This window comes from Solea solea, chromosome 8 (assembly GCF_958295425.1).
Source record: "Solea solea chromosome 8, fSolSol10.1, whole genome shotgun sequence".
In the NCBI taxonomy this organism is placed as follows: Eukaryota; Metazoa; Chordata; class Actinopteri; order Pleuronectiformes; family Soleidae; genus Solea; species Solea solea.
The window spans coordinates 20,878,393-20,903,589 of NC_081141.1; the positions used below are offsets into that span (position 1 = coordinate 20,878,393).

The following is a 25,197-nucleotide window of genomic DNA, read 5'->3' on the forward strand; positions in this document are numbered from 1 at the left end:
AGAGTATAAAGAGTTGAAATAGAATGTAAACATTAAAACAACCTTTCTGGGTGTTTTTTTTAAGCTTTTTTAAGCTTTTTAAAGCTTTTTTTAAGCTTCTTAAATGTGAATGTGTTCTGGTTTCTTTGCTCCGTTTAACAAAGGAATCATTACATCTGAATAATTTAGTTTTGTGGACAAAACAAGACATTTGAGAACATCATTATTTTCAGGTTTTATAAACACTGATCAACATTTTTCAACATTTTATGGACCAAACAGGTACTCGATTAATGAGAAAATAATCGTCAGATTTATCAATTATGAAAATAATTATTAGTTTCTGCCCAAGTTCTAGCTCCTTACATCTTAAATATGACTTTTGCTGTATTTCTGTTATGTGTTCTGTTACCTGTCTCCAGTGTGTCCTGTTGGCGGCGGTATAGCACATATGCGCTGCCAACAGACAGTGAATGAACACGAAGAAGAACCGAACCGGAACTGATGCACGCTGAGCATCTGACGTAAACAAACCCTGAAACTTACAGCCGTTAAACATGTATTACTCGCGTTCTTTAAGGATTCGATCATTTAAGAAGATCGGTTAGTTCGAGTCGAGCGTCGTTGGCAGAGAAGATGCGGTGGACAGAAGACAGCAGAGAGGACTTCATCTTTCATGTGTTTATCATCTGTCAAAGCAGATGTTTGTCAGTAAGGACCAGTGAGCGGCGACACTACAGCTGATTTTATTCATAATAGTAATAATAATAATTATTGTAGTGGCGAAATTACACTCAATTCCAAAGCCACTGAATAGTCGTTAGCTGTAAGCAGGTTTTCTTGACTCGTAGGCACTGTTGTCATTCATCAATCACGAAGTTTGAACATTTATTTCCACTTGCCCTACATCCAAGTTACATTTCTACATTTACATTTAATCAAAAGCTTAATGCTTAATGTTAATAAATGACCTTGTAACAAGTGTCAAACCTTGCATCAACCACCCGGCCTAACCCTGAACTAAAAGTAACTGAACTCTGGCTCCTACAATAATGCTGGGTCACATGTGGCCAGTGTGGCATTGCTTTGGATCAGATCGAGCTGGATTCTGTTTGGGGACGTGTTCATGGATAACAGTGGTGCTGCTCATCTACTGTGGAGGAATCCAGGCGAGTCTGAGTGTAGGTCCAGGAGGAGAATTCCCCAGACTCACAGGTAAATACATGTATGCACTGAGACTGTAGGTTTTACACAGAGGTGGAATCAGTCCAAACATGTCCTTACTATTACTTTAAGTACAAATGAAAATACTCGTGTAAAAAAGTAAAAAGTCACTCGTTTAAAATGGACTCAGATTAAAAGTTAGTTACTTTGTCCTGTGTAATGCAAACTGGTTGTTTTTAAAGGAGTTCATGTGCAACAACAAAATAAACTCTTGTGAAGAATGGCACCATTGCATAGACCCCATGGTTCTCAAACTGTGGTAGCTTCCTCTGGTGGTACTTAATTGTTGTTGTTTTTAATAGTTAAAACAAGCTTTCTGATTTTTCTGCTTTCATTGCTGCATTTGACAAAGAAACCATTAAAACTGAGACACTTCGAGTTGTGGACAAAACAAAACAAGACACCATCGTTTAGAGATTTGCGAAACACCGATCAACATTTTCTGACATTTTATGGACCAAATAAATACTTGATTAATCGAGATATTAATCAATTGTGAAAACAATCATTAAATATTTTCTGCAGCTGCAGTGTTGAAAGTGACATTCATTGGTGGGCCATGTTAGTAATGTTATCAGTATGAAAGGTTTGGGAGAAAGTGGCTTCAGTATTGATCAGTGGTTGTAAGTAATGTTGGTGAAATCAAATCAAACAGCACACGTTCTCCTCCCTCTCCTCAGACGTGTTCCTGTATGCCCTCAGTCACGATGATGTGCCCTCTCTGCTGGTCAGTGCCGCTCTGTTGCTGCTGCTTGGACCGTGTCAGGAGCGTCGCTGGGGAACCGTGGCCTTCCTCGGCCTCTCCGTCCTGACGATGACCATTTTACCTCTGCTGTACACGCTGGTCCTCTTTGTTGGCAGTGGCGAGGCCAGTCGGTTCTGCGGTTACTCTGCAATCCAGCTGACTCTGTTTACAGCGCAGTGTCGACAGGTGACACAGAGGAGGCTGCTGAGGTGTGTGCCCGTCTGGTTTCTTCCCTGGGTGATTCTGCTCACTGGTCTGCTGCTGCTGCCAGGAACACCTGCCCTGCTTCACTTCTGTGCAATATGCATAGGCCATAACTGTATCCTTTGCTTTCAAAGTCACTTATTTTTAGTCGATTTAATGCCTGAGAAGCATGTGTCTGTCACGGTTCCCACAGGTCATTGAAATCTGTCAAAGTTCAAGGGCCTTGAGGTTTTTGAGAATTGAAAGTGTTTGAATTTTTTGCAAGAAAGAAGTGAAGTTGATATTTAGGTCAATGTCACCCTTGTTTGTTACGACGCCACCTACTGTTTCATGCCCTGCATTGCTTGATGTACGTAGACTAGGCCTACGCAGACAAGTCGTGATTACTAGTTGTGTTGTGGACACTGTCCACTGTCTCTCTCCGCCGCTGATGTGAGATTCGTGCAGAACAATGTAAAGTGAAGCAAGACAGAGCAGAAACCTAGGAAATGCAAATTCTAAAAATTACACCTGAACCAAGCTCCCAAGGACAATCACTTGTCCATAAAATAATAATAAAAGTAGACGCCATGGGTGACGTGGCTCTTAAGTTCCCTATCCCATCTTAAGCTGTGTCAGTGCATTCTGTCCTTGAATTTGAGGGAATTAGTTCTGGAAAGTCCTTAAATTTGATGTCAACCAAGGTGTGGGAACCCTGGCCTGTGAATGGACTGTGTTTGATTGACCACCGTCTGGTTTATTTGCCTTGGGGCGGGCCATTTATAACTGTTTTCATCATTTTATTCATCTAAATAAATGTATAACATCCGGATTCTCAAGTCTGTAAAAAGAAAATGGACTTAATATACTCTTCAGATCGCCAGCCCTTCATTGTAACACTACAGGAGCTGGAGGAGGCCAGTGTCTTCAGTTTAATCCCTGACTGGGTTTATGTTCCCACTTCAGCACGATTCAGATTGCCTACCTTCGCTACCTCACAAAGGTGAGACTCATGTCATTTACAGTCACTTCTCACTGAACATCTACAGCACATTTTGATCATTTCATCCTTCTCAGATCTCGAGCACCGCCTCCGCTGGTGCCTGTGGATCAGGCAGCTGCTGCCCCCACGAGGGACTTCTCTGTGACAAATCACCGCGCCTGGAACGAGCCGTCGCCTGCCTGGATATTAGAGGATTCTGCCGCACTGTCCGAGACAGAGATGCTGGAGGAGCAGATGCTCAAGGCAGGGATACTTGCCTCGTTACAGGACGCTCCGGATGACCCTGCCGCCAAAGTGGCAGTTCCCAAATCATCAGTGTCTTCACTGCGGTTTGTACAATCTTAATGTCGCCATAATTGTTCCTTTATTCTTTATGAATTGGTAGATTGGTGAAAACTGCTCAAACGACAGTAGAAATATATACTTTTATTTGTGAATTTGGCTTGATTGAAAGCCCCTTGTTTTCCTCTCAGACTCCAGCAGCTGGAGAAGATGGGTTTCCCCACAGAGAAAGCTGTTGTGGCGTTGGCCGCCTCGAAACAGCTAGATGGCGCCATCTCTTTGCTTATTGACGACAGCATTGGGGAACAGGCTGTGGTGGTTTCAAAGGGAAAGAGTCATCAGCCACTCAGGAGTACCTGAAGGACGCTATTCTCTAAATTGTAATTGAACAACGCTTGGGTTTTGCTGAGCTTCATTGTTGTATATTTTTGTCCCTGTGGGCTTCTTTTGTTATGTTGATCAAACATTCTCACTGTGAAGTGGAGCAGACAGGACTGATTGTGTATCTGCGCATTGAGAGAAGTGGACGCAGTTTATTTTTGTGTTGAATGTTATGACACAAATGAAGACGTGACATGTTTAAAAAAAACAAACAGTGAACATTATTTTATTACACCGATCATCTAGGCAGGATTATCTTAACACAGTAACACAAACAAAATATGAAATGGTTACACATCATACAAAATAAACTACAATTGATTTGAATTTTTTTTTTTTTTAAATAGTTTCACAATAAGTTTGATATAAGAAGGAAAAAACAAAACAATTGTTAAGTCTTCAGGACAGTAAAAGCAGTCTGATTTAACCAACAGAGTGACGGTAAAACATGTTCAAGTTCCATGAAGAGATTTGTTATTTCCTTGTGTGTGTGTCGAAAAATCTATAGAAATGGACTGTCAAGTTTCATTTATTCACCTTTTCTTTATTATTATTAATGGTTGTGTCCATTGATACGCAGCACCAAAATTAAATGCAGATAGTTGAGTTTTTCTGCACGCATTATATATATATATATGTATATATAGTACTATTATATAAAGTCACTTAATCTGTGTGTACTAAAGGAGCAAAACACACACACACCAGAAAACAACAAATCACTGTTTAGCAAACAAAACTCCAAAGTAGAGATGACTTCATATTTTAGTGCACTACATAACATGGCGTTTTAACAATAGGATAGAAGAATAACAAAATGATAATATAATACTAGAAGAGGTTTGTAATTGTGTCCTGCAAACTGTACATGCTCAATATAGTACTTAAATAATGGAATCTCGTCAGATTACAGTCACACACAGTGAAAGACAAACAAAGCCAGTCTGTTTTCTCACGTGTGATTTCTCTGAACCTCCGCGACCCTCGCTTTTCAGAACGGCTCGAGAACAAGCGGGAGATTCAGATTTCCTCTTTTATTTCACACAAACACGATCTGAGGTTTTGGCTCCGAAAGCCAAAGAAAATGAGACCCAGAAGGTGCGGCTGGGTGGATTATGTATTGATAGGCGTTGTGGCAACAGGTGGGGGTCAAACTAGTTCTCAGGTTCCCGATGGAGGAGGAGCATAGTGAAGTATCAGTGAAGTTTCCCTGAGGTGCCCCCCCCATCTTAAATGTGATGGTAAAGCCCAAAGAAGGTATCAGATAAGGTCTAAATCTGTTGAGTGTCGATGAGACCTATAGAAGGGGGAGTCAACCCAGCCTGTGATCCTCAGGGTGAGTGTGGGGGGGGGGGGGGGCCTACTTCCCTCGAACCTTGGTGTCGGAGGACAGAGGAGAAGCAAGTCGGTATGGGAGCGCACCTGCTCGTTTATCTCTGTAGAAACTAGGGGAGGCTGTGCCAAACGGTCCATCCCCAGACCCTAGATCAGGCTCTGTGGAGAAAGACAGTAGTTGGAACGGGGCCTCCCTATCCATCACTATAGACCTGACTCATGTGGCCATGCACTATGTAACAAAGTAGATTTCTTAATATTATAATTGTTAATCAACTAACTTAATCAGAATTTTCGAGGACTGACTGCTTTGTTCAGCCAAAAGTCCAAAACCCAGCAAACTTTCTTACACTGTGTTTGATAAATGACGTCTGGACGAGTTCTGTCTTTTGACAAATGTATTCAATTATCACCTAAGCACTTTTACATCCACAGGCACATGCGAAACCTACAAAACATGATCAAACTAAATGGGTCTGGATCTTAGAATTAAAGCCTCTCAAATTTTCGGTTTAAAAAAAAAAAAAAAAAAAAACACTAATTGGCCCTTTGCTCAGCAGCCATTTTGATTTATGTGCAGCAGGAAAAGCCCCAGGTGTTACTGATCACGTTAACGACGGCTCTGTTCACTTCATGTAAGTTTGAACAGCGTGTGCTCTGAAGCCGAGGAAGCTAAATGGAACCCAGCCGTCACTCATTTGACTCTATCCACCCGTGAAGTTCCTGCTGTGGCCTGTTGTCAAAATGGCCGCTGTGCAAAAGGGACAAATTTAACGAGTTCAATTTATTTGGCATTTGAGACGTAAAATCTCGGCTAATAAGTGGCCGTGCTGACTAATAATTCTGTCAACTCATTTTGGTGCTTGGTAATTAGCGATACAAATACGGAAATAACTCGTCTGGAGTGACCGGAGAGAAAAAAGATATAAACTTTTACAGAAACTAAATCAGCACGACTATCGAACGGAGAGATCAGCACAACCACAACAGTCCATACACGTGAATACATTTCTAAAACATATCTACTACTCAGTGACTACATCAACTAGTGATAATCAGAAATGTGACGCTTCTAAATGCTCAGTAAAGATCTGGTGAAAAGAAAAGTCAGTTGGGGGGGAGGGGGGGGGGCGCCGGCAGATCTGTGGGTGAGGATGTGTCAGCGTTACCTGGCCAGATGATAGCCTCCAGCAGTGTCACCCTGCGAGCCAGAAGCTCAAGGTCTGCCTGCAAGTCTTGGAACATCTGCAAGCTAATGTCCTATCAGAGAGCAGTGACAGGGGGGGGGGGTGTGAGGGGGTGGAAACAGCAGACCGATTCCTGGGGCTGCTCGTGACTCTGTTCCCACTCCCTGTCCTTTTCAGTGAGGTACGGTGGGAGTTTTGAGCAACGCCCACCTCCCCCCCCCCCACTTCTGACCCCTGCCTAAAGCTGACCCTGCCTCAGGCCTCCTACTCACCATGAATACCGATCATAGTCTCGAGGATTAAAACTCTCTCGGCTAAAATCTTCAGCGCCTCTCTGATCTGATGTATTCCGTCCCCCTGTGAAGATAGATACAGCCGTCAAGGTAAGGAGCACAAGCCAAAGAACTGCTCGCCAAGATGCAATTCACTTCAGCAGTTAGAGGGTTAAAACAGTCCACACACAGTATCTGCCCAGCACATCATCATCATCATCGTCATCATCATCATCGTCATCATCATTCAGAGATTTCTTTCTACGACGTTCCCTCATTCTCTGGCCATGCTGCTGTGTGACGTCACACTGCCATGCTGGGCTGGGCAGCGTCAGCATGCACATTACAGACCAGCCTCGTGTTGGATTACACTGTCACTGCACGTTTCTATACTGGTTCATGCCGTCTGCATTCCTTTTGTTGGGTCAGCAGTTAAGCCAGGTGAGTATGTTCAGCATCGCCACATTCATTCTTAAAAGGTCCAGTGTGTAAGGATTAGAGACACCTAATGGTGAGGCTGCAGAATGCAGCACACAGACAGTCTACATACTACTCTGTTTGCGCACTCTTTTTCCAAGAGTGTCAGGGAACTATGGTGGCCCTCGCACACCAAAAATGATGCTCTTCTTTCTTTGTTTCTTTGGTTAGTAAGCTTCTGCTTTTTTTGTTTGGGCTGCTGTAGAAAGATGACGGCACAAGGTGGCTGCCTTTGTGGAGCAAGGCCTCTGGTTACTAATTACTAGGGATGCACGATATTGGACTTTTTGCTGATATTTGATATACCAATACATTGGGAGTGCTTGGGCTGATAACCAATTATATAGATATATAATATATATATATAATATATATATATATACACACACACAGACATATATATATACATATCTATATCTATATATATATACACACATATATGTATGTAAATATGTATATATATAATATAATATAATATAGTCGTTTTAGAGGGCACCAGCATAGAAGTCAAGGACGTAGCAGCTTATTTTAGCTTATTTAATGTTGTCGTCTTCACTCATATCAGCAGATTTCGGTGTGTTTGCCAATATCCAATAATACACTTTAAAGCCAATAATATTAAAATACATAAAAAAAATTATACTTAACCTGACGCGTTTTTGTATTTTAAAGCTTTTATACACAAACAAGCATACTTATAGTATAGTATATTACCCGCTAAATGTACAATACACACTGGACCTTTACATATTACATAATGTTTATCTGACAGAATGAGTAGTAAAGGGTCTCTTTGAAATCTGATGTGTCTACTGTTACAGAATAAGGCATTAGGTTCACATGTCACACATTGAAATTTGTATATATATATAAAAATAGGGGCACAAAAGAGCAACTGAAAGCTTCACCATGACATAAAAGCATGCAGAGAGAGTGAGCGATTTCACTATGAAAAGGCTCAGAGTACGAAGACAAACCAAGGACGAAGTTAATGTGAAAGAAAAAAGGCAAAGTGTCACCGACTCTTACGTTCACTCATTACATTTGTGTCCTCTAAGGACACTGTCAAGCCGCTTCTGTTCAGACATGAATGTCTGGATTCTGCTTCGCTCCTCTGATGGAGGAGGGATGAACGTGATATTGGGGTTTATTGTCGTTCTGCCAATGAAGCCGACAGTGAAAGTCTTCGCACAGCCAGATTGACAACTGTGAAGACGGAAGAGAAGTAAACACTAAACACACTGTGGAAGCAATAAGCTTCATATATTTTCACGTCTATTGCCAAACACACAAAAACGACGACACTCCCACTGAGAATTGAGCGGTGTCTGACTTTGCCTTGTTTCTTTTACCATGCACTCTATTTTCAGTTAGTTTTCAGTCTATGTGACGCAGGGATTGGTGAAAAAAACATGCAGGGTTGCATTGTGGGATAAATGAGAATAGCTGTATCCACTCCACTCACATCAGAGCACAACAGCTCTGAGCCCAACAGGACCCACCGCTGACACACATGGAGGGATTTGGCATATACATTTCACATATTGTCTTTGTGTATCATTTGTGAAACTTTCTGTTCAATCAAATTCGTTTGGATATTTATGGGATATTTGACTATATTCAATTTGAGAGCGCGACACTTTCTTATTGTATATGTTCTGTATATGCCAAAGTCAGATGCTGAAAATGTGACTGTGAAAGGTAGCCATGGGAACAGCAGCTTGCAGAGGGAGTCAGACAGCTTTAGGGGTCAAGAGGACAGTGTCGTGACAGGGGACAGCAGTCCAGAGCAACACCCCGAGGACCAACAAGAACAAAAACACATTAACACCACAGGGTTTCACACATGGAAATCACACAGATCCACAGACACAGTCACGTCTACTCAAACCAAAACAACAATGCACGGCAGACACTATCGGCAGGTGGGAAGGTATGGATTTGAGAGGAACCACAACCTGCGGTATATACAGCGTATCATGGTTAGAGTGAAATTAGAGTCGCTACTGCAAGGTCAATACACGGTGACATAAATAAAAATATCTTACATTTAGATTGCTCTTGTAAATGAGAAGGAGATAAAAGAAAGGTAAGGATTAGAAAGGCACTAAGAAAACATTACAAAGGAATCTTAATCTTTCATATTTTTGTTTTTCCCTCCTGAGGCCGAGTGTCAACACATCAACTGTAAAACTACCATCAACTGCTTTCTTACCGGCAAGCCCTTCTCTCCTGCCTCTCCCTTAGGACCTGGTGTTCCCTGTGAAGAGATATGGACGAAATGAAAATAAAAAAGTGGGACAGTGTTCCCAGTGTGGTTCGTTCATGGTGCAGCTGGATAGTATAGTTTACAGAAATATAACCAGCTATGACATGTGTTGATGTTTCGCCCTATACGTTCATTCACTCTGGCCATAATCTTCAAGGTAGCAGGGTGGAGGTGGCTTACCGGCTCGCCTCTGAAGCCTCTCTCTCCTGGGTAACCTAGAGGACCCTGAAAAAGCAAAAAAAAAAAAAAAGTTTGAGGGGTTTAGAGTTAAATGTTAAAAAAAAAAAAAAAAAAGAACTAGCTCTGAATTCACTCACTCTCTCTCCACGCTCTCCTTTTGGCCCCACAGGGCCGTGTGTTCCAGAAACTCCAGGTTTTCCCTATATTGAGTCAGGTTGGATATTTAAAATGACAAAGACAAAAAGGCTCTGAGAGAGCTACACCCAGTATGTGACTGGACTTACATTCTGTCCTGCAGGGCCAGTTGGTCCTACTGGGCCTTTTGGACCTGGAGGACCTGCATAATACACAGAAATATCTATAGTTAAATCAAGTACTTACCTGTTTCATGTTTTTAATATTTAGTTCATACATTATTTTTCGAGTTTTCTATATTTTTATGGGCCACATGGTTGGCGTAGTGGTTAGCACTCTTGCCTTTGCAGCAAGAAGACCTTGGTTTGCGACCCGGTCAGAACAAGGAGTTTGCATGTTCTCCCCGTGTGTGTGTGTTTTCTTTTTACAGGTTCCACCTGGCTTCCTCCCACCCACAGTCCAAAAACATGCTATATAGGGATTAGGTAAATTGAGCACTCTAAATAGACCATAGGTGTGTGGCCCTGAGATTGGCACAGGGGCCCCACGACCCTTGTCTGGAGGATAAAGTGGTAGAATGGATGGATGGTCACAAATTGCAGATTGGGTAGACATAGCATTCATTTAATTTATTGTCAAATGCTTCATCCTCCATATGAGTGTCGCAGGGTGCTGGAGCCAATCCCAGCTGACGTAGGGTGAAAGGTGGGGTCAAACCCTGGACAGGTCGCCAGTCCATCACAGAGCCAACAACCATTCACTCTCACACCTACGGTTAAAATGTGTGCGTTCATAGGGGAAAAAGTGTGACACATTAACACAAACATCCTGTGTACAATTAAACCCAGTAAACAGACTGATAAACACTCACCAACAGGCCCGGGGGGTCCCTGAGGTCCTGGAACAGGCAGCCGTTGTGAGTCATGGAAAGTGTTGGTGAAGAAAGGATCTTTTCCGCGAGCTGCAGTTCAAACAAGAAAGCGTGTTTTTATTGATGGGATGTAGACGCTGCTCCCCCTGCTTTACAAGAGCATTTGCAAACGGGAACTAAGCTGATAAATGTGTATTTTTTTTTCTTTTCTATTTTATCTTGCATTGTTATACCTTGAGGTTTGTTTAGGCAGTGATTATTGTATTGCTCATGTATTATTTGTTTATCCGTTGTTGATTGTACTTTGACTTTCAGTGCTTCCACATGTTCCATCAATCACATGGTTCTAATTAGCTTAAATGTACATATGTTGATTGGATCTATGGTTGCTTCATTTTAAAGGGATGTTATGATTTGACTGATGTTGACGACAATGAAAAGGAACAGAAAAGATCTGTGCGCCTCAGAGCGATTATTACTGAATTCATTTTAAAGCACATTACTGCATTATAAGTCCATTGAATGGGAGCTTTTTTGATTAGCCTTCTAAATGTTTTTACTGGAGCATGTGTTTCTGTTTTTCACTTGTATAATGTTGATGGAACCTGGAGTTTTGACTTACCATACCTCTAGAGGGCAGTGTTTTCTAACACATATTCTCGTCTAATGACCTCAGGAGGGGAGTTAACACAGAAAAGTGTACTCAAAAGCTTAGATGAGAGTTTCACAATAGCTAAATAAATAATCAATATTGCACAAATAAAAAAAAAAGTTAAGTCTGTGTATCAACACTGTCCAGACACAAATTAGGGATTCTTCTAGAGAAGAGGGTGTTAAATGTGTGCATTCATTGGGTCATTTTGTGCCGACAGGACACACAGATCCAAACACAGCAGGAGACCTATTGAGATGCAGATGAGGCTGAGCCAGAAACATCCTCCTGCTGCCAGAGAGCAGCACACTGCTAACAGATCAGGACCAGAGCTGCTCTATTTCTACACTCTCTCTCTCTCTTCAGTCCCTGCAAAGCACGCACAGGATCTGTGACTCAGAGTGACATGAAAACATATGGGTCAACTCTGAAACACCGGAATCACACATGCTCTCAGCTGAACGCTCGTCCTCTTTCACTGTTTTTAATGTTCTGGAGCTGGTTTAGGGAGCGCTCTTCTGTTCTGCATCTGCAGCAGGAGAATTCCATCCTCCTGCTGCAGATGTAAAAGCCAAATAAGCCTGTGTTTTCTAAAGGAAGCTCAGCACAGAGTCCTCCACCCCCCACTCACGCTCCCCAGTGTTACTTTGATGTTATAGAAATGGCTCACAATCATCTCGCTAAACGCAGCTCATGAACCCAGCGCTCTCAAACCTGTGTGTGCTTCATACTTTGTTTGACCATTGAAGCCACAAATAAAACCCACAGATATGTTGACCTTGAAGGAGCCGGTGCAGACCCCCATCTGTCTCTCACACTCCGCCCCCCCCCAGCTCTGGTCTGAATGGCCTACATCTGGAAGTTGTTGAGTGACATCAGTCACTGGTGGACAGGTTCTCATCCCAGCATGTGCAGTCTGTGTCAATCTCAAACCGTCTGTGCCTCCATTTAACACTCTTTGATTCTGTTCTGCTTGGCTGACAGACAGTGCGGAGCAAGTAGCACTTAAAGGATCACCGTCACACTGTCTGTTTCTCATTCCCTTTATTTCTACGCCTTACCATTAGTCCTAAATCTTGTAAGCGCTCCCACACGGCGTGAGAGAGACGATGTTCGGCATGACGTATGAACATCAGCGGTGTGAAGAGTCCAGGGCTAGGCGACGTCTGTAAAACCTTCGTCTCGCAGCCTCCTAACCCGAGGTTTTGATTGAATTTGTGTACATGTGCTCGTGCCGGCCTCACGGCAAGCTGATATTGTTCGGACATGGTGTCCCATTGCCTGATTTAGCCCAGTTGGAAACTTCTCCCTGCGTGGAGAGCGAGGGTGGTGAAGTGGTTGTCGGACATGGGTGTATCCTCCATCTACCTTTCTGACCTTTAGGAAAGGTCTAGGTCTGTAAAAACAGAGTGTTCGTAAAGCTGCACCCGAGCAGCTTTGCACACTGAAGAAAAGTGATGCTAAAAAAATGAAATATAAAGCAGAATACAAACGCAACAGTCTGCTTATGTCCATCTGGAAACCTCTGTATTCTTTAAGGCCAGTCACTTGTGTCCAGTGTTTTAACATGTAGGAGGGTTTACGGTCGTAAATGACTACCTATAAGTTTGTTGTTGAAAGTGTAGAATTGCTGTAAAAGTTTTGTTTTCCTGAGAATAAGCCTTTTATCTGCAACAGCTTTGCTTTACAAAGGCATCTTGTGCCAACATGTTTCCCCAGCAGCACCAAACTGATGCACTTTTTTGTGTGTGTGTTATGAACGCAAACACAGGGGAAAAACAGCTCTACCCCATTAACCTGATGCATAAAGTGACAGAGAGACGAGGGAGTAAAGCGGGAGAGAAAGTGTGAGAGTGAAAGACTGGAGAGAGACGGAGAGATTTGAAAAGGGTTTAAATCCTTTCTGGTATGCAAAGGCCACCATAGTTCCCAGATGCACTGGGACAGGATACATTATAGGATATGATCATTGTGATAAATACTTTTCTTACTTTGATCTGGTTCAGGGACGCGGGCACTGGCTGGTGCTGGAGGCCCTGGAGGCCCAGGTGGGCCCGGTAGACCTCTCTCTCCGGGGAATCCCGGTGGACCGCGAGGACCTGACACCAGGGATGACAGAAACATGACTGCGGTGACATATTGCATTTCAGCAACACTAACATGGAAAAAGAAAATCTGATCTCAGTTTCTTCCGGAGAGGATAAAAAAAAAAAGGCCAGAGCCGACGGAATGGTCATGATAAATGACCGCGATTGATGTGAGGAAGATAAACTGTGACAAAGACCAGGGAAGAAATAGATTAGATAAAAGTGTTGATTGATTCATTATATTAGTTTCTGGTATAGTATGTGCACATGTGGAGGAAAAAGCAGCAGCTGGACAGAAGAACTGGCCAAGTTTTTTTCTTCTGTAATTAACAGGAGGAGGGTCTTTAATGGCCCAGTGCTGAGAACTTGCTCAGGGACACAGGAAAACTCATATAAACACCATTACACTCTGCAAAGTGTTACTGGCACCGGTTCATGGTAAATTAAATTCCCCCAACATGCTTGCCGCTAGCTTTTATGCATGTGTGTGTGAACCAGCAACAGTCCATAAGGCTCCGTAACTGAAAATGTCCTGCCTGTTTTTTTTGGAGATGGAAAAAAGCATCACTAAGAATCTACCTGACCTCATTGTTTGTACTCTCGTGAGGTTAACGCTGCCCCCGAAAACACCACCTCTGGCCCCCAGACAGACGCACACTCGCCACCTCTCTGTTTACTCATGGATGCAACCGACGATGACAGTCTGCTTATCGTCGCTCTGCAAGGTAATGTTATTACAGTTCTCATTTGACACCGCCGCGGGCCGCTTTCACTTAGCCTCGATAAACACCGCGGCGCGACCAGCTGTGTTTTGGCTGCTTTCGGAGGAGAGGCGGCGAGCTTCAAATCTGCAGCAAAGTGGCTCAAATGGCCGCTTAAAATGGCCCTGTAGAATACATGTGACATATTTGGGAAAACAGTTTGCGTTTTTCCCGCAGAGTAATGGTTCCCTAGAGTGGCCGGAGGACGCCCCGTCAAAATGTGAATCACTGCGTGTAATAAAACTCTCCTGTAACTTATCAGGATCCATCAGATTGTACAATGTCACTTATAACAACACAATCTTTCCCATGACCCCCAGTATCAAAAACATACTTGTCTATATTTTGTCCCACACTGGACGGAGTCCAATCCTGTCTTTATCTTCCTCTTTTTTTTTGTAAAACAGAAAAAGAATCCGCCTAATAAGGAAAACATAGCTTTGGATGCAAGACATAGCATTGGCTTTGGGTACTTATGAAGTAATGGAGATAGAAAAAACAATAACACTACAGGCATATGGAAATCATAAGGACCTGGGATTTGTGTATATATAGCTCATGTTCATTTCAGATTGAAGTCACATGGCGCGGGCTTGTAGTTTTTTTTCCTACATCTTGTCTTTACCCTACAGCAGCAGCAGCAGCAGCAGCAGCAGCAGAGTAGGGGTCTGAACTCAGAGCAGAAGAATAACAGCCAGAGCAGATGTGACAATTCTTTATGTTTTATATTTTTTTTTATTACTTATGTTATTTACTTATTCTATTACCCTGAACCTTTTTTTTTTGCTGCTATAACAAGTGAATTTCCCCCACTGATGTAATGTAATCTAGTCTAATCTTTATTATCCTTCAAATCACTGCTTCCTGTGGATTAAACTCTTTTCTCAACAGGTTCATTTATTAATTGTACATGCAGGGTTTATACGCCTTCTTTAGGGTCATATTCAAGTACTTCTCTTTTTTAACATATTTATACAAATCATACAGCACAGTAAAAGCAACCAAAGTTGTATTTTGTAACAGCAGAAGGACAAAACAACCTATTTTCATTTCTCTAAACGACTCACAAATCAAGTTACAGTTTAGAGCAATTTATCCAAAATTCAAGAGCCTTTCAAACCTTGAAAACAACATTAAAATTATTTTTAAGCGGCCATATAAAACCCAGAATACACACAGTGAGCCCTAAATTCATCAAAAGCAATACAATCCTCTGTATCTGCTTTGGCTCGGTGTCCACGGCCAGTAGCACATGTCAGTTGGGGTGTTTATATGTCTGAAAACAAATGTTTCAGCTGCCCACAGACAAAAAGCAGCTTTTAGAAACATATGATTTTCAAAACCAACAAACAAACAAACAAACTGTGCCCAGATTCCAGTAAGTTACCAGCCTTGACATTTGACCGCAGGAGGGTGTTTGTGGGCGGACTGTGAACGTGTTAAGAGAAAGACAAACCCTGCAGAGAAGGACATCACCGGTCAGCCTTTAGTGTGTCCTTTTTACACGAGCGTTACCACAAGTCTTTGGTCAGCAGTATCGCGTTCAAATGTCTTATTCTAGAGACAGAGGAGATGTAAAGTGGATACGCGAGAATTCCACCTTGTTGCAGTGACGCACGCACATATAAATCTTTCCGATATGCTGATTGATGTATTAAAAACTCGTCTGTGTGCGTTTGTGCTTTCAGTCGTCTCTTACCTGCTGGTCCGGACGATCCCTTCAGTCCAGGGCCTCCAGATGGGCCCCTCGTCCCGCCCTCCCCCCGAGGCCCACTGGGACCTGGCAGCCCCCGAGACCCTGGCTTCCCTAAGAGGAGGAAACAGTCATGAGTAATCACGGAGACTTAACTGGTTTACATCTTAAATGGTTTTACACTGACTGAAAGGCAACTATAATTACAATTTACCATCTCTGCCAGGAAGCCCATCTCTCCCCTTTTCACCCTGAGGACCTGCAATGAAAACAGAGAGACGGCTTAATGGAGAGAGAGATGCAGCTCTGGGAACAAAATCTGAGCTCAACTCACTTAGAGATGAAAAAAAAAATCCACTGAAGGATGAGGTGCAACTTTCTGAGTCGTGTCCAGGTTAGAAGAGCAAAAACCCAAACTAACAACTATCATTTGTTTATAACTTTATTAAGGGTGATTTAAATCTCTGTTCCAAATTACAAATGAAATGTGACTCAGCCTACAGGATTCCTGGAAATGAAGACAGGTTAAATGGCCTCTCCCAGCTGAAGGGGGAACTCCAATTTTCCCCAATTGTATGCATCACATTCTGCTCGCTGGACCTGAGAAGTCACACTACATATGCTTAAAAAAAAAAAAACCCACACACAAAAACTAACTAAGCCTTAAATGGCCACAGAGTGAGCCGTGTGAGATTTACTTAATGCTTCAAATGATGTCATGTGAGCCTGGGAATATTAAAAAGAAACTACGCGAGCAGATCGTTTGACAGTCAAGCACTTTGGGAACAAAAAAATATAAAAAGGGGCAAAAAAAAGTGATTTAAACAAAAAAAAAAAAAGTTTATGCCATTGAGATCATGAATACACTAAACCACACCGAGGTACAAGTATTTAAAAAAGAAATTAATAAAAAAAATATCATAATGGTATTATGATGAAATTTTCATAAATTCATCCTGCGGGCCCGATTGGACCCTCTAGTGGGCCGGTTGTGACATGTGGGCCATATGTTTGACACCCCTGTTATAGAGAGAGGACGTTTCCCACATATTGTCACAACAATTGATTTTATAAAAACTCTTGAATCGACCACTAAAATCTAATTATTTCTTCCTTTGGCCATAAATTGGACTGAAAATGTCATCAAATCTCACCTTAACATTCTGAATAAAGCTTGTATGTAATTAATTATTATATATAATTTCAATCATGATACCACCTTACCTGAAGGTGGCACAAGTGAAATGATGTCTGGGGTTCGAATTAATGTGTTTTGGACACATTTTTGGACATTTTTAATTTTCTATTCCTTCTTCTTCACGTGTGGGAGTTTTTGCAGACGTCTTCTGCTGAGGTCAGTCACGATTAACGATCTGCTGAACTGAAGATGTAAGCTTTTGGTTTCATTTGGTGGTTGTTTCAAAAATACACAGCCGCAGACAGAAAAGAGTGCCGTAAACCCCTGCTCCGTATTTCTGAAGATTCCCCACAGTATAATTTTGCTATTTTTTTAATGTCATTTTGTGTGTTTTATGACTTCAGATTATATATATATGTATGTATATATATCACCAAACATTTCTTCTGGTTTTAAAAACCAAGTTGACGACTAAACTTTCATTATTTTTATGAATTAATACTGAACTTTTAACAAATCAGTGGGTGATGTCATAGTGGTTTGCAACTTGTTTCTACCTCACAACACAAAATCCACAAAAACAGAGGTGTCAAACACATGGCCGGCAAGCCACATGCAGCACCCCAATCAATTTCATGCGGCTGTTTCCGTATGTTTTTTTCATTAATAGATCACATTTGTATTGTGAACTATTTTGAGAACAATTTTATTTTGAAATTATGTGAAATATCATCAAAATATTAGTATTTCAAAGTATTTTTCTCAAAATATTTGATATCAAATATATCTACTGACCAAACTAGACACTCACTGGCCCCCCCAGGACATTTGAGCTTGAGATCCCAGCTTTACAACATCTTGGCACATATACACACCTGCAGGTCCCTGCTCACCGGGAGCTCCCTGCGCTGTAACAGCCCCGATCAGTAATGAGGCCTCTGGTGCAGTTCCTCCTTTAACCTGAGTGTGGCGATGCGATGTGGAGGCAGGGGCGGTGAGTAATTGGACCTGGCAAGCGAAGACATAAAACACGACTGGACAATTACAAGTACATTCCCTGTTTGAAGCAGATGTGTCATGTTATTTTTTTTCCCCCCTCTCTCTTACCTTTGCCTCCAGTGAATTGAGTCTGTCACTCAGAGCTGTGACGCGGCTGCAGTTGAGACAGTCTGAAAAAGACAGAAAATGACCTCATTTTCCTGCCACTGTGCTGCAGAGTCAAACACGTGACACTTTGACACTTCTTACTAGACGTTGCTTCTCCCGTGCGTGCGTGCGGCCGTCGTAGTGTAGATGGTTTCCTTACAGCTTCCTGAGCTACAAGCTGGTTCCCTGGGTCTGTAACAAGAGCATAAAACAACCGAAAATCATTCTCTTGAAGTTGGAACTGGAAGGTTTTGTATGTTTTCAGATACACTGTTCAGAAACGCTGCAAGATGGGGATGAAATGGAAACAATCTCAGATTTAAATCACCCCAGGAATTGTTTATTTATCTGCTGGCCAGGTCTAGTATACTGTTGATATTAGAGAAGCAACATCTTCATCAACAATTTGGACTGCAGGACCCGTTTTAAACTCTAGCTGCATATCTTTTATGAAGCCCCCAAAGGTTCAACATGATATGTGGAGACTCTGATGACCTCCTGCAGGTTCTGGAAATGATTTTCTGATGACTATATGATGAAGAGAATCATTGCTTGTTCTGACATTAGCGTACAAACGTAAGAAATGTCCAACATGTTGATGGATGGAAACATTACAATGATGCAAATGCATTAATCATTCAAAATATCAGAGGAATTACGCAACGTTACAGCGAGTGTGGACGTCGGCAAGGAGTTTGTAAAGACAACAACAGAGAAAAAGAAACAAGAAAAGAGTATGTGTCGACAATCCTCGGCTGATCTGAATACTAAAATTTACTTTCATGTCATCACTCCAGTGTAATATAACTTAGAGTATGAGCGTGTTTCACAAGAGATCACCCCCGCACAGTTTCTGACAGTGGGTCGCCGTTTTCCAGGACAGCTTCTTAGTATTACACCAGGAAAAAGATTGCCTCAAGTTAAAGAGTAGTGAAGAGTGAAATCAGCTGCACATTGTGGTCTCTCGTATAAATATTGCACATGTTGCATCTTTTCCAAGATGCTCTCCTTGAACCTTGTTTCTTCACAGAGGGTAGAATGGGAAGGCCTGGGAGAGAGGACGTGTCAAGACAAACAATAGCTTCCTTGTGTGGAGAGAATGGGCAGACTCGGCTCACATTCTGTCTTGCCTTCACTTTATGAAGTGTGGGAGTTTGTGTCCCCGGACTGTGGATATTCTGAATGGGCAGACCTTAGTAGGAAATGCTAGACTGACTCCATTGTCCGGCCTGGTCTGGCTCTGGTTGACCCAGGTGCTCCTGATGCAAACAAGAGTCTGGGTTCAGCACCTCATTAGCCACCAGGACGCACATCTTTCCATTCAGTGGCCAGCGGCTGCGGTCAGCGCCAAGTGCTCGACTCAAGGAAGCCATGAAATAGCACCTGCACTGCACTGAGGTGCAACAGCCTCACTTATTGGAACATCACATGTCATAATCTGTCTCCATTTGCTACAGACCAAAGCTTTTTGTCATGAAAAAAAAACTAAAATGCTCTGGAACTTAAAGACAGGAAAACATAACGGGCTGAATGATTATCCAAAGAGCAGGGACAGAGAGGAGGGCAAAGGAGGAGCATGAAAAGTGCACAGCATACATAGTTTAGATGAAATTGAGAGCGCTCCAATAATTTCCCCTCCTCAACCTCTGTGCTCATGATTTCACTGTTTTGGGTTCTGGGTATTTCTCAGGAGGATTACACGTGTGGATGGATTTAAACCATGTAAGACCCGAGAGTGAAATGTTATGGCATGCACTTGAGGTTGAGGAGAACTCTTCCACCTTTTGATAACAATGTCAACCTCACACACACACACACACACACACACACACACAATGTGAACTGCTCTTCACCTGTCTGTACTGCACATCTGTCCACACAGGGAGAGACTGCGAAGACAGAGGAGAGAAATGTGCATGTGTGTACATGTACACAAACATGCCGGGGACATTCTCTGTGTAGTTTGGATTGCGTATTTGGCTGCATTCAATTAAAAAGGAGGCTCTGGAGAAGAAATCTAGCCCGCGCTACTCCCCACCCAACAGCACCTTTTCTCCTTTTTAGAAAATAAGAGCCAAGATCCCCTCACCCACACACAAGCTATTGTACAAAGCATTAAAAGCCAGCTTTGGCACAGGGACAACGGTCTCCCACGCACAACTCTTACACGCTCCCTGTCTCCCGTCTTGCAACAACATTATGCAGGGCTTGTCTTACTCCACTTTGCTCTGTGACAGTGTCTGTTGATGACACGGCCTGTGGTGTGTGTGTGTGTGTCTCTGCATCCAGGACGTGTTTGGGTAAGACTTGTGATGAAGTGAGATCCGTTGCTCTTTTGGCCAACAAAAGCATCATCGCAGTTAATGAACGCTCCCTGATGGACACGGTTCACTGTATCCACTCTTTGTTCTCAGTGGGCTAATTGCCCCAATGGGGAATTGGGGGGTTTGTGTCAAAGAAAAGTGTGAATGTATTTGACCCTTTGGCCCCGTGTTGCACTGGGCCCTAATCAGTGACTGAGTCTTTATTAGAGAAATACCCCTGCAGAGAGTTCAGTGGGTCAGGGCAGTCCTGACATCAGCTCCGTCTCTCGTTCCATCTCTCTCCCTCTCTTTCATCTGTTTACAAAGATTTTACAAAGGTTATCTTTTTCACTGAGGCGGCTACAAAGAAAGGCCTAAGGGAGTGTTTCTGCTTGAGCACATGATCATCTGAATTGTAGGTAAAAGTATTCTGTTGCAGCAGGAAAATGTGTTACAGCTATGACAGGGATGAGAAGCCTCTGGAAAGAAATCTGATTTCTCGTAACGTCAATTTCGGATTGGATTTCGCCGAGTAAAGTCTGTGGGAGCTTCTCACAGCATTAAGTCTCTATCAGCACAAAGTGGTGGCAAGACAAAAAGGGCTTAGCCACACACATGTAGCCCAGACAGTACTGGCTTTCCTTCTTCTGCCTCACGCTACTTGACGGACATGAGGAACTGACCACCAAGCTTGTAAAATGAAAAACAGCACATCCAATAACTCTGAAACACTAGAATTACAGTCCAGCGGTTGTATGCCTCTGCTGACCAATGCCTTTTCGACTCATAAAACATGCTCATGTTGAGTGAGAAGGAATTTTAACGTTGAAGAGGCCAAAAACAAGATTTGTGCGACTACCATGACCTTGACCTTTGGTCATGCAAATCTAAACAGTTAATCGTCAAGTCTTAGTCAATGTTTGTGCCAAATTTCAGTATCCTCTCAAGATGTTCTTCAGATAAAACAATGACAAGGCATTCGTGTTTGTGGTCACAGCAACCTTGACCTCTGATGCATGACCACTGAAATTACACCAGTTTATCAAGTGAAACTTTTCCTGCCAAAGTTTACAGAATTCCCTCCAGACTTTCTTGGGATCACAACAATGGCACAGATGGACAGACCAGCACACAAACTGAAATCACAGTGTCTCTGACCATGGCTGTCAATTCAGACAATTCAATCAGAATCCGAGTGAAACACAAGCACGCCAAAGTGGGAACTGTACAGGAGAGGGAAACCATTGAAAATGTAACAGAAAGCACTCGGCAGAGACTCATTTTCAGTGTGGATTCCAAAAAAACATTATGAATCTGGTACTAGTTATAATAATGGCAGCTTTATTCTAAATCTGTTATTATTGGTTTTTGCTGGTACCACCCGAGTGAGAGCCAAAGACATGTCACACACAAGGACTCTGCATTGACTTCCATTCTTTTGGACATCTTAAACAAAGCATTATCTCTAACCTTAACCATAACAAGTTTTAGCTTATTATTCAAAGTATTAGTGTTCAAAGTTGGTTCTCAGTTGGAGCCAAAAAATGGTTGGTTCTTCCTTGTGAGCCGTGGGCAATTGGCGTGTCATATTCTGGGTTGTGAGGACGAGCTAAAAAGTAGAGGAAGTATGGAGATTTTGATGGTGTTGCATTTACTTCAGCCTGAGTAACGCAGAGTAACGTCCTCCCACTTTGGTTCCTCTTAAACTGCTGTGAACGTGGGCTGGCTCTGCCAGAAGCACCAAGGTTCTGAGACTCCAGAACAGAGCCAGAGCCAGAACCAGAACCATGTCTGTCTGAAAGCACTACATGAGGACAACCGGCCCCAACAAGGTCAGTGTTTATGCCAGAAAAGATCTTTAAGAGGTTAAAAACACAAGCACACGCACACAATTGTATATTTATTGAACAAAGGTCATTCTTCAGTAAAAACAAACAGCATGGCCTAAGGCTAACAGTCCGGTGGGCTCTGCCAACCACAACTCTTTAGCACACATTGGACACTCAGCTGCAGTGATGGCCTGATCCTTGAAGCCTCATCACCTAGTCAGGTTTATTTGTTCTCTGCTTCTGCAGAAAGATTCAACAGCCTGCAGCCAGGTTGGTCTAAACTTAAGGACCCACCAGGAGTGTACCAGTCAGACCCTTGTTCTTCTCTTATATGTCCACCAGCAGACGGTGGATGACATTTTACCACACAGTCCCCTAAGGTTCACAGTTTTCTAGCGTACAAGGCCGGTGATCTTCTGCATCCGTGAGTCTACTGAGGTCCACTTGACATTAATTCTGTCATCCCCCATTTCCACAGAGGTCTGTGTGGACACTATGCAGACATTGATGAGCACGCCTACACGTCTGAGTCCACATGGAATGTATGCACCAACTGCATTTGCTCCCATCCAGTTGGTGACATGTTCTTTTTTGGGTTAAAAGAGACAAGGAAGAATGCTTGACTGAGGTTATGTGAGGAAGTCTGCCGGTGTCGGCACATGTGTTACTCATTGCTCAAACAATACAAGGACATACAAAAAAGGGCCGCACACCTAGGGAGAAATCACCCCTAGTGGAAAGGAATATGAGAACGAGTTCACATGTGTGGACCGCTAGACTGATGTCGACCCTTGTTCTAGTGTGAATAGGCTTGAACGCACATGCAGAAATGCAAAGTGGGCCCTTCGCAGACGTGGAATACGGAAAGCATAACCCAGACCTAACTGTGTTATCGCAGCGTTTAAAGTTATGTGGGGGAAATACAGTACGAGTCCTGGCAACAGCTGTGAACACAAACACACACTCGCACACGCATACACATGGCAGCGAGCAGACACAGCAGAGCGCAAGGTCGTGATCCATCTCTGTCTGGTCAATTAGCTGAGCTCAGCGCTGCAGCATCGTTAGTGACCAGGTGCTGACAGCCAACAAGAGGAGGCGTTTGTCTCTGTCTCTGCGCTGCTTCAAACTGACTGAAGACTACTGCTGCTGCTGCTGCTGCTGCTGCCTTTGGTTCAGCACGTGCACACCATTTCCATTTGTAGAACACACTGTACCCCTCAAAGTAAACCAAGCCAAGCTGAACAAGGTGGCAACTGGGAGCACATGTTTGCTGAGCGAATCACTCCTTTTGTCTACCTTCGAATCCAAAGGAGACAAATTGAGATGACGTGAATCGGAGATTGTTTCAATCTGCTCTCCTCTCGCTGACTCCTCTCTCTGTCTCTCTTTCCGTGTGTAATAAATTAAACTTTATTAAACCAGGTTATTGTGCAGAACTGCTGCATCAATATAAAGTACAGATGTCAGCAGTAATTCACTGACCACTCAGTTTTCAACTCTTGGATTCAAAAGAAGTGCTGTTTGGTAAATAAATCACCTTGGAGACAAAATTGCACAAAGTGAGGCAAGTGAAAGTCGTCGTCGGGAGCAAAGGAGCAGTTTCTTCTAAACAAATGTCCCTCCTCAGCAGTTTATCGCAGGTGCCTGGGTTTTTTTTATATTATATTATCAGCAAGAGAATGAAAATGTGTGCACAACTAATCACTGTATGTTAAACACACGTGCACTATATGGACAAAAGTATTGGGACGCCTCATCATGACACCAACAGCGACTTGAATGACTCATTCAAATACAGTAATTTAATATGGAGTTTGTCCCCCTTTTGCAGCTATAACAGCTTCCACACGTCTTCTTGGACAACTTTCCTCAATATTTTAAAGTGTTTCTATCTATGGGAATTTGTGTCCATTCATTCTGTAGAGCATTTATGAGGACAGATGTTCCCTGATGTTAGACGAGAAAGTCTGGCTCACAATATCTGTTCCAGTTCATCCCAAAGGTTCTCACTGGGGTTGAGATCAGGGCTGTGTGTCGGCCTGTCAAGTTCTTCCGCACAAAACTCGTCAAACCATGTCTTTATAGTCCTTGCTTTGTGGACTGGGGCACAATCGTGTTGGAATAATCAGACTTTGCATTAAATTATCTAGGTACTTGGAATAGTTCGATATTACTAGGACTAACATGTTGTGACATGACTCTCATCGTCTTAGTCCGACTAAAATCAGACATTTAACATACACGTTTTAAAAAGCTGCTGCAGAATAAATATGACCGCAGAACGCTGCTCCTAGTGCAAGAAGACAATAAAGTCGGCTAAAACTAAAGCATTTTACTGTGGTGTGCAATTTCTTGTTAAATCATTGCACTGATGATCATGAGTGCAAATCTGCATCTGCATCCCATTGTTTATTGTTCTTTCCCAGGGTCACAGTTTCCTTTTACTAGGTGTCTGACTTAAAGCGTGGGACACACTTCATCATTTTCCTTCCGTTGGAACAGCCACTCCGCCTCCCCACCTCTCAGCCCGAGCGTGGTACAGCCCACACAGTGGACAGGTTCAGCTGTAATTACAGGTGAGAGGGAAGTGCAGTCATGCTGTAACAATCAGTCTGATAATTGATCCCAGAGGAAGCGGAGAGACTGAATCCTCACCTTCCAGGCCACGTTTAAGTGGAAAAACAAGTGCACCGAGGCAGCCAGTCTACATTTGTGCTGCTTTATAAGTCTCGCTGAGGTGTTGGAACAACCTGTGACAAATGAAACCACACTCGGGCCTCCAGGACCCTGAGGTGAGAGCACGGAAGGTCAGAGGGGTTCTCACTTAATGTACACACATCTCACCTCATCAGTCAGCAGCACAGACACTTAAGCTGAGGTAGCGTCGCACAGACTCTCCACGTCACTCTAACCAGACCTCCATCTGTGACTAACATAGTGAATAACATTTAGTTACTGCACCAACAGAGAGTAATTTGGACTCAGTGATTCTATTTTTAGTACATTTCCATTTAACATTTATCATGATATCAGCTTCAAAATGATGTAAAATGTCATTTCTT

At 42.8% G+C, this 25,197-nt stretch overlaps 2 protein-coding genes across 5 annotated transcripts in view; one reads left to right on the plus strand and one right to left on the minus strand.

Moving 5' to 3' along the window:
* Nucleotides 1–46: 46 nt before the first annotated feature.
* On the plus strand, nt 47–4,124 carry rhbdd3 (rhomboid domain containing 3). 2 transcript variants are annotated; one of them, XM_058635340.1, is made up of 6 exons: nt 47–690; nt 1,054–1,194; nt 1,884–2,267; nt 3,008–3,134; nt 3,209–3,463; nt 3,608–4,124. In XM_058635340.1, exons 1-6 carry the CDS (start codon nt 681–683, stop codon nt 3,774–3,776), a joined length of 1,086 nt encoding a protein of 361 aa, XP_058491323.1. In that variant the 5' UTR covers nt 47–680; the 3' UTR covers nt 3,777–4,124. The 2 variants fall into 2 exon arrangements, with proteins under 2 accessions (XP_058491323.1, XP_058491322.1); XM_058635339.1 differs by having other exon boundaries at nt 52–1,194.
* emid1 (EMI domain containing 1) overlaps nt 4,041–25,197 on the minus strand; it is a 66,696-nt gene continuing 45,539 nt past the window's right edge. The window contains exons 4-17 of one of the 3 annotated variants that reach the window (XM_058635335.1): nt 18,103–18,192; nt 17,962–18,023; nt 17,730–17,862; nt 15,931–15,975; nt 15,723–15,830; nt 13,167–13,274; nt 10,524–10,613; nt 9,802–9,854; nt 9,655–9,717; nt 9,518–9,562; nt 9,284–9,328; nt 9,117–9,128; nt 6,592–6,676; nt 4,041–5,291 (exon numbers count right to left, since the gene is read on the minus strand). In XM_058635335.1, the coding sequence (XP_058491318.1) occupies nt 5,158–5,291; nt 6,592–6,676; nt 9,117–9,128; nt 9,284–9,328; nt 9,518–9,562; nt 9,655–9,717; nt 9,802–9,854; nt 10,524–10,613; nt 13,167–13,274; nt 15,723–15,830; nt 15,931–15,975; nt 17,730–17,862; nt 17,962–18,023; nt 18,103–18,192 (1,073 nt within the window). In that variant the 3' untranslated portion in view covers nt 4,041–5,157. Of the gene's footprint in view, nt 5,292–6,301; nt 6,393–6,591; nt 6,677–9,116; nt 9,129–9,283; nt 9,329–9,517; nt 9,563–9,654; nt 9,718–9,801; nt 9,855–10,523; nt 10,614–13,166; nt 13,275–15,722; nt 15,831–15,930; nt 15,976–17,729; nt 17,863–17,961; nt 18,024–18,102; nt 18,193–25,197 lie in introns of all 3 variants that reach the window. The other 2 variants (XM_058635336.1, XM_058635337.1) reach the window with 2 other exon arrangements.

What these genes read in the sequence shown, in the direction of transcription:
- rhbdd3 (XM_058635339.1), top strand. Translation starts at nt 1,032, where the DNA reads ATGCTGGGTCACATGTGGCCAGTGTGGCATTGCTTTGGATCAGATCGA. An exon ending in AGAATTCCCCAGACTCACAG is followed by an intron (nt 1,195 to 1,883) that starts GTAAATACATGT and finishes CCCTCTCCTCAG; the next exon opens with ACGTGTTCCTGTATGCCCTC. An exon ending in AATATGCATAGGCCATAACT is followed by an intron (nt 2,268 to 3,007) that starts GTATCCTTTGCT and finishes TATACTCTTCAG; the next exon opens with ATCGCCAGCCCTTCATTGTA.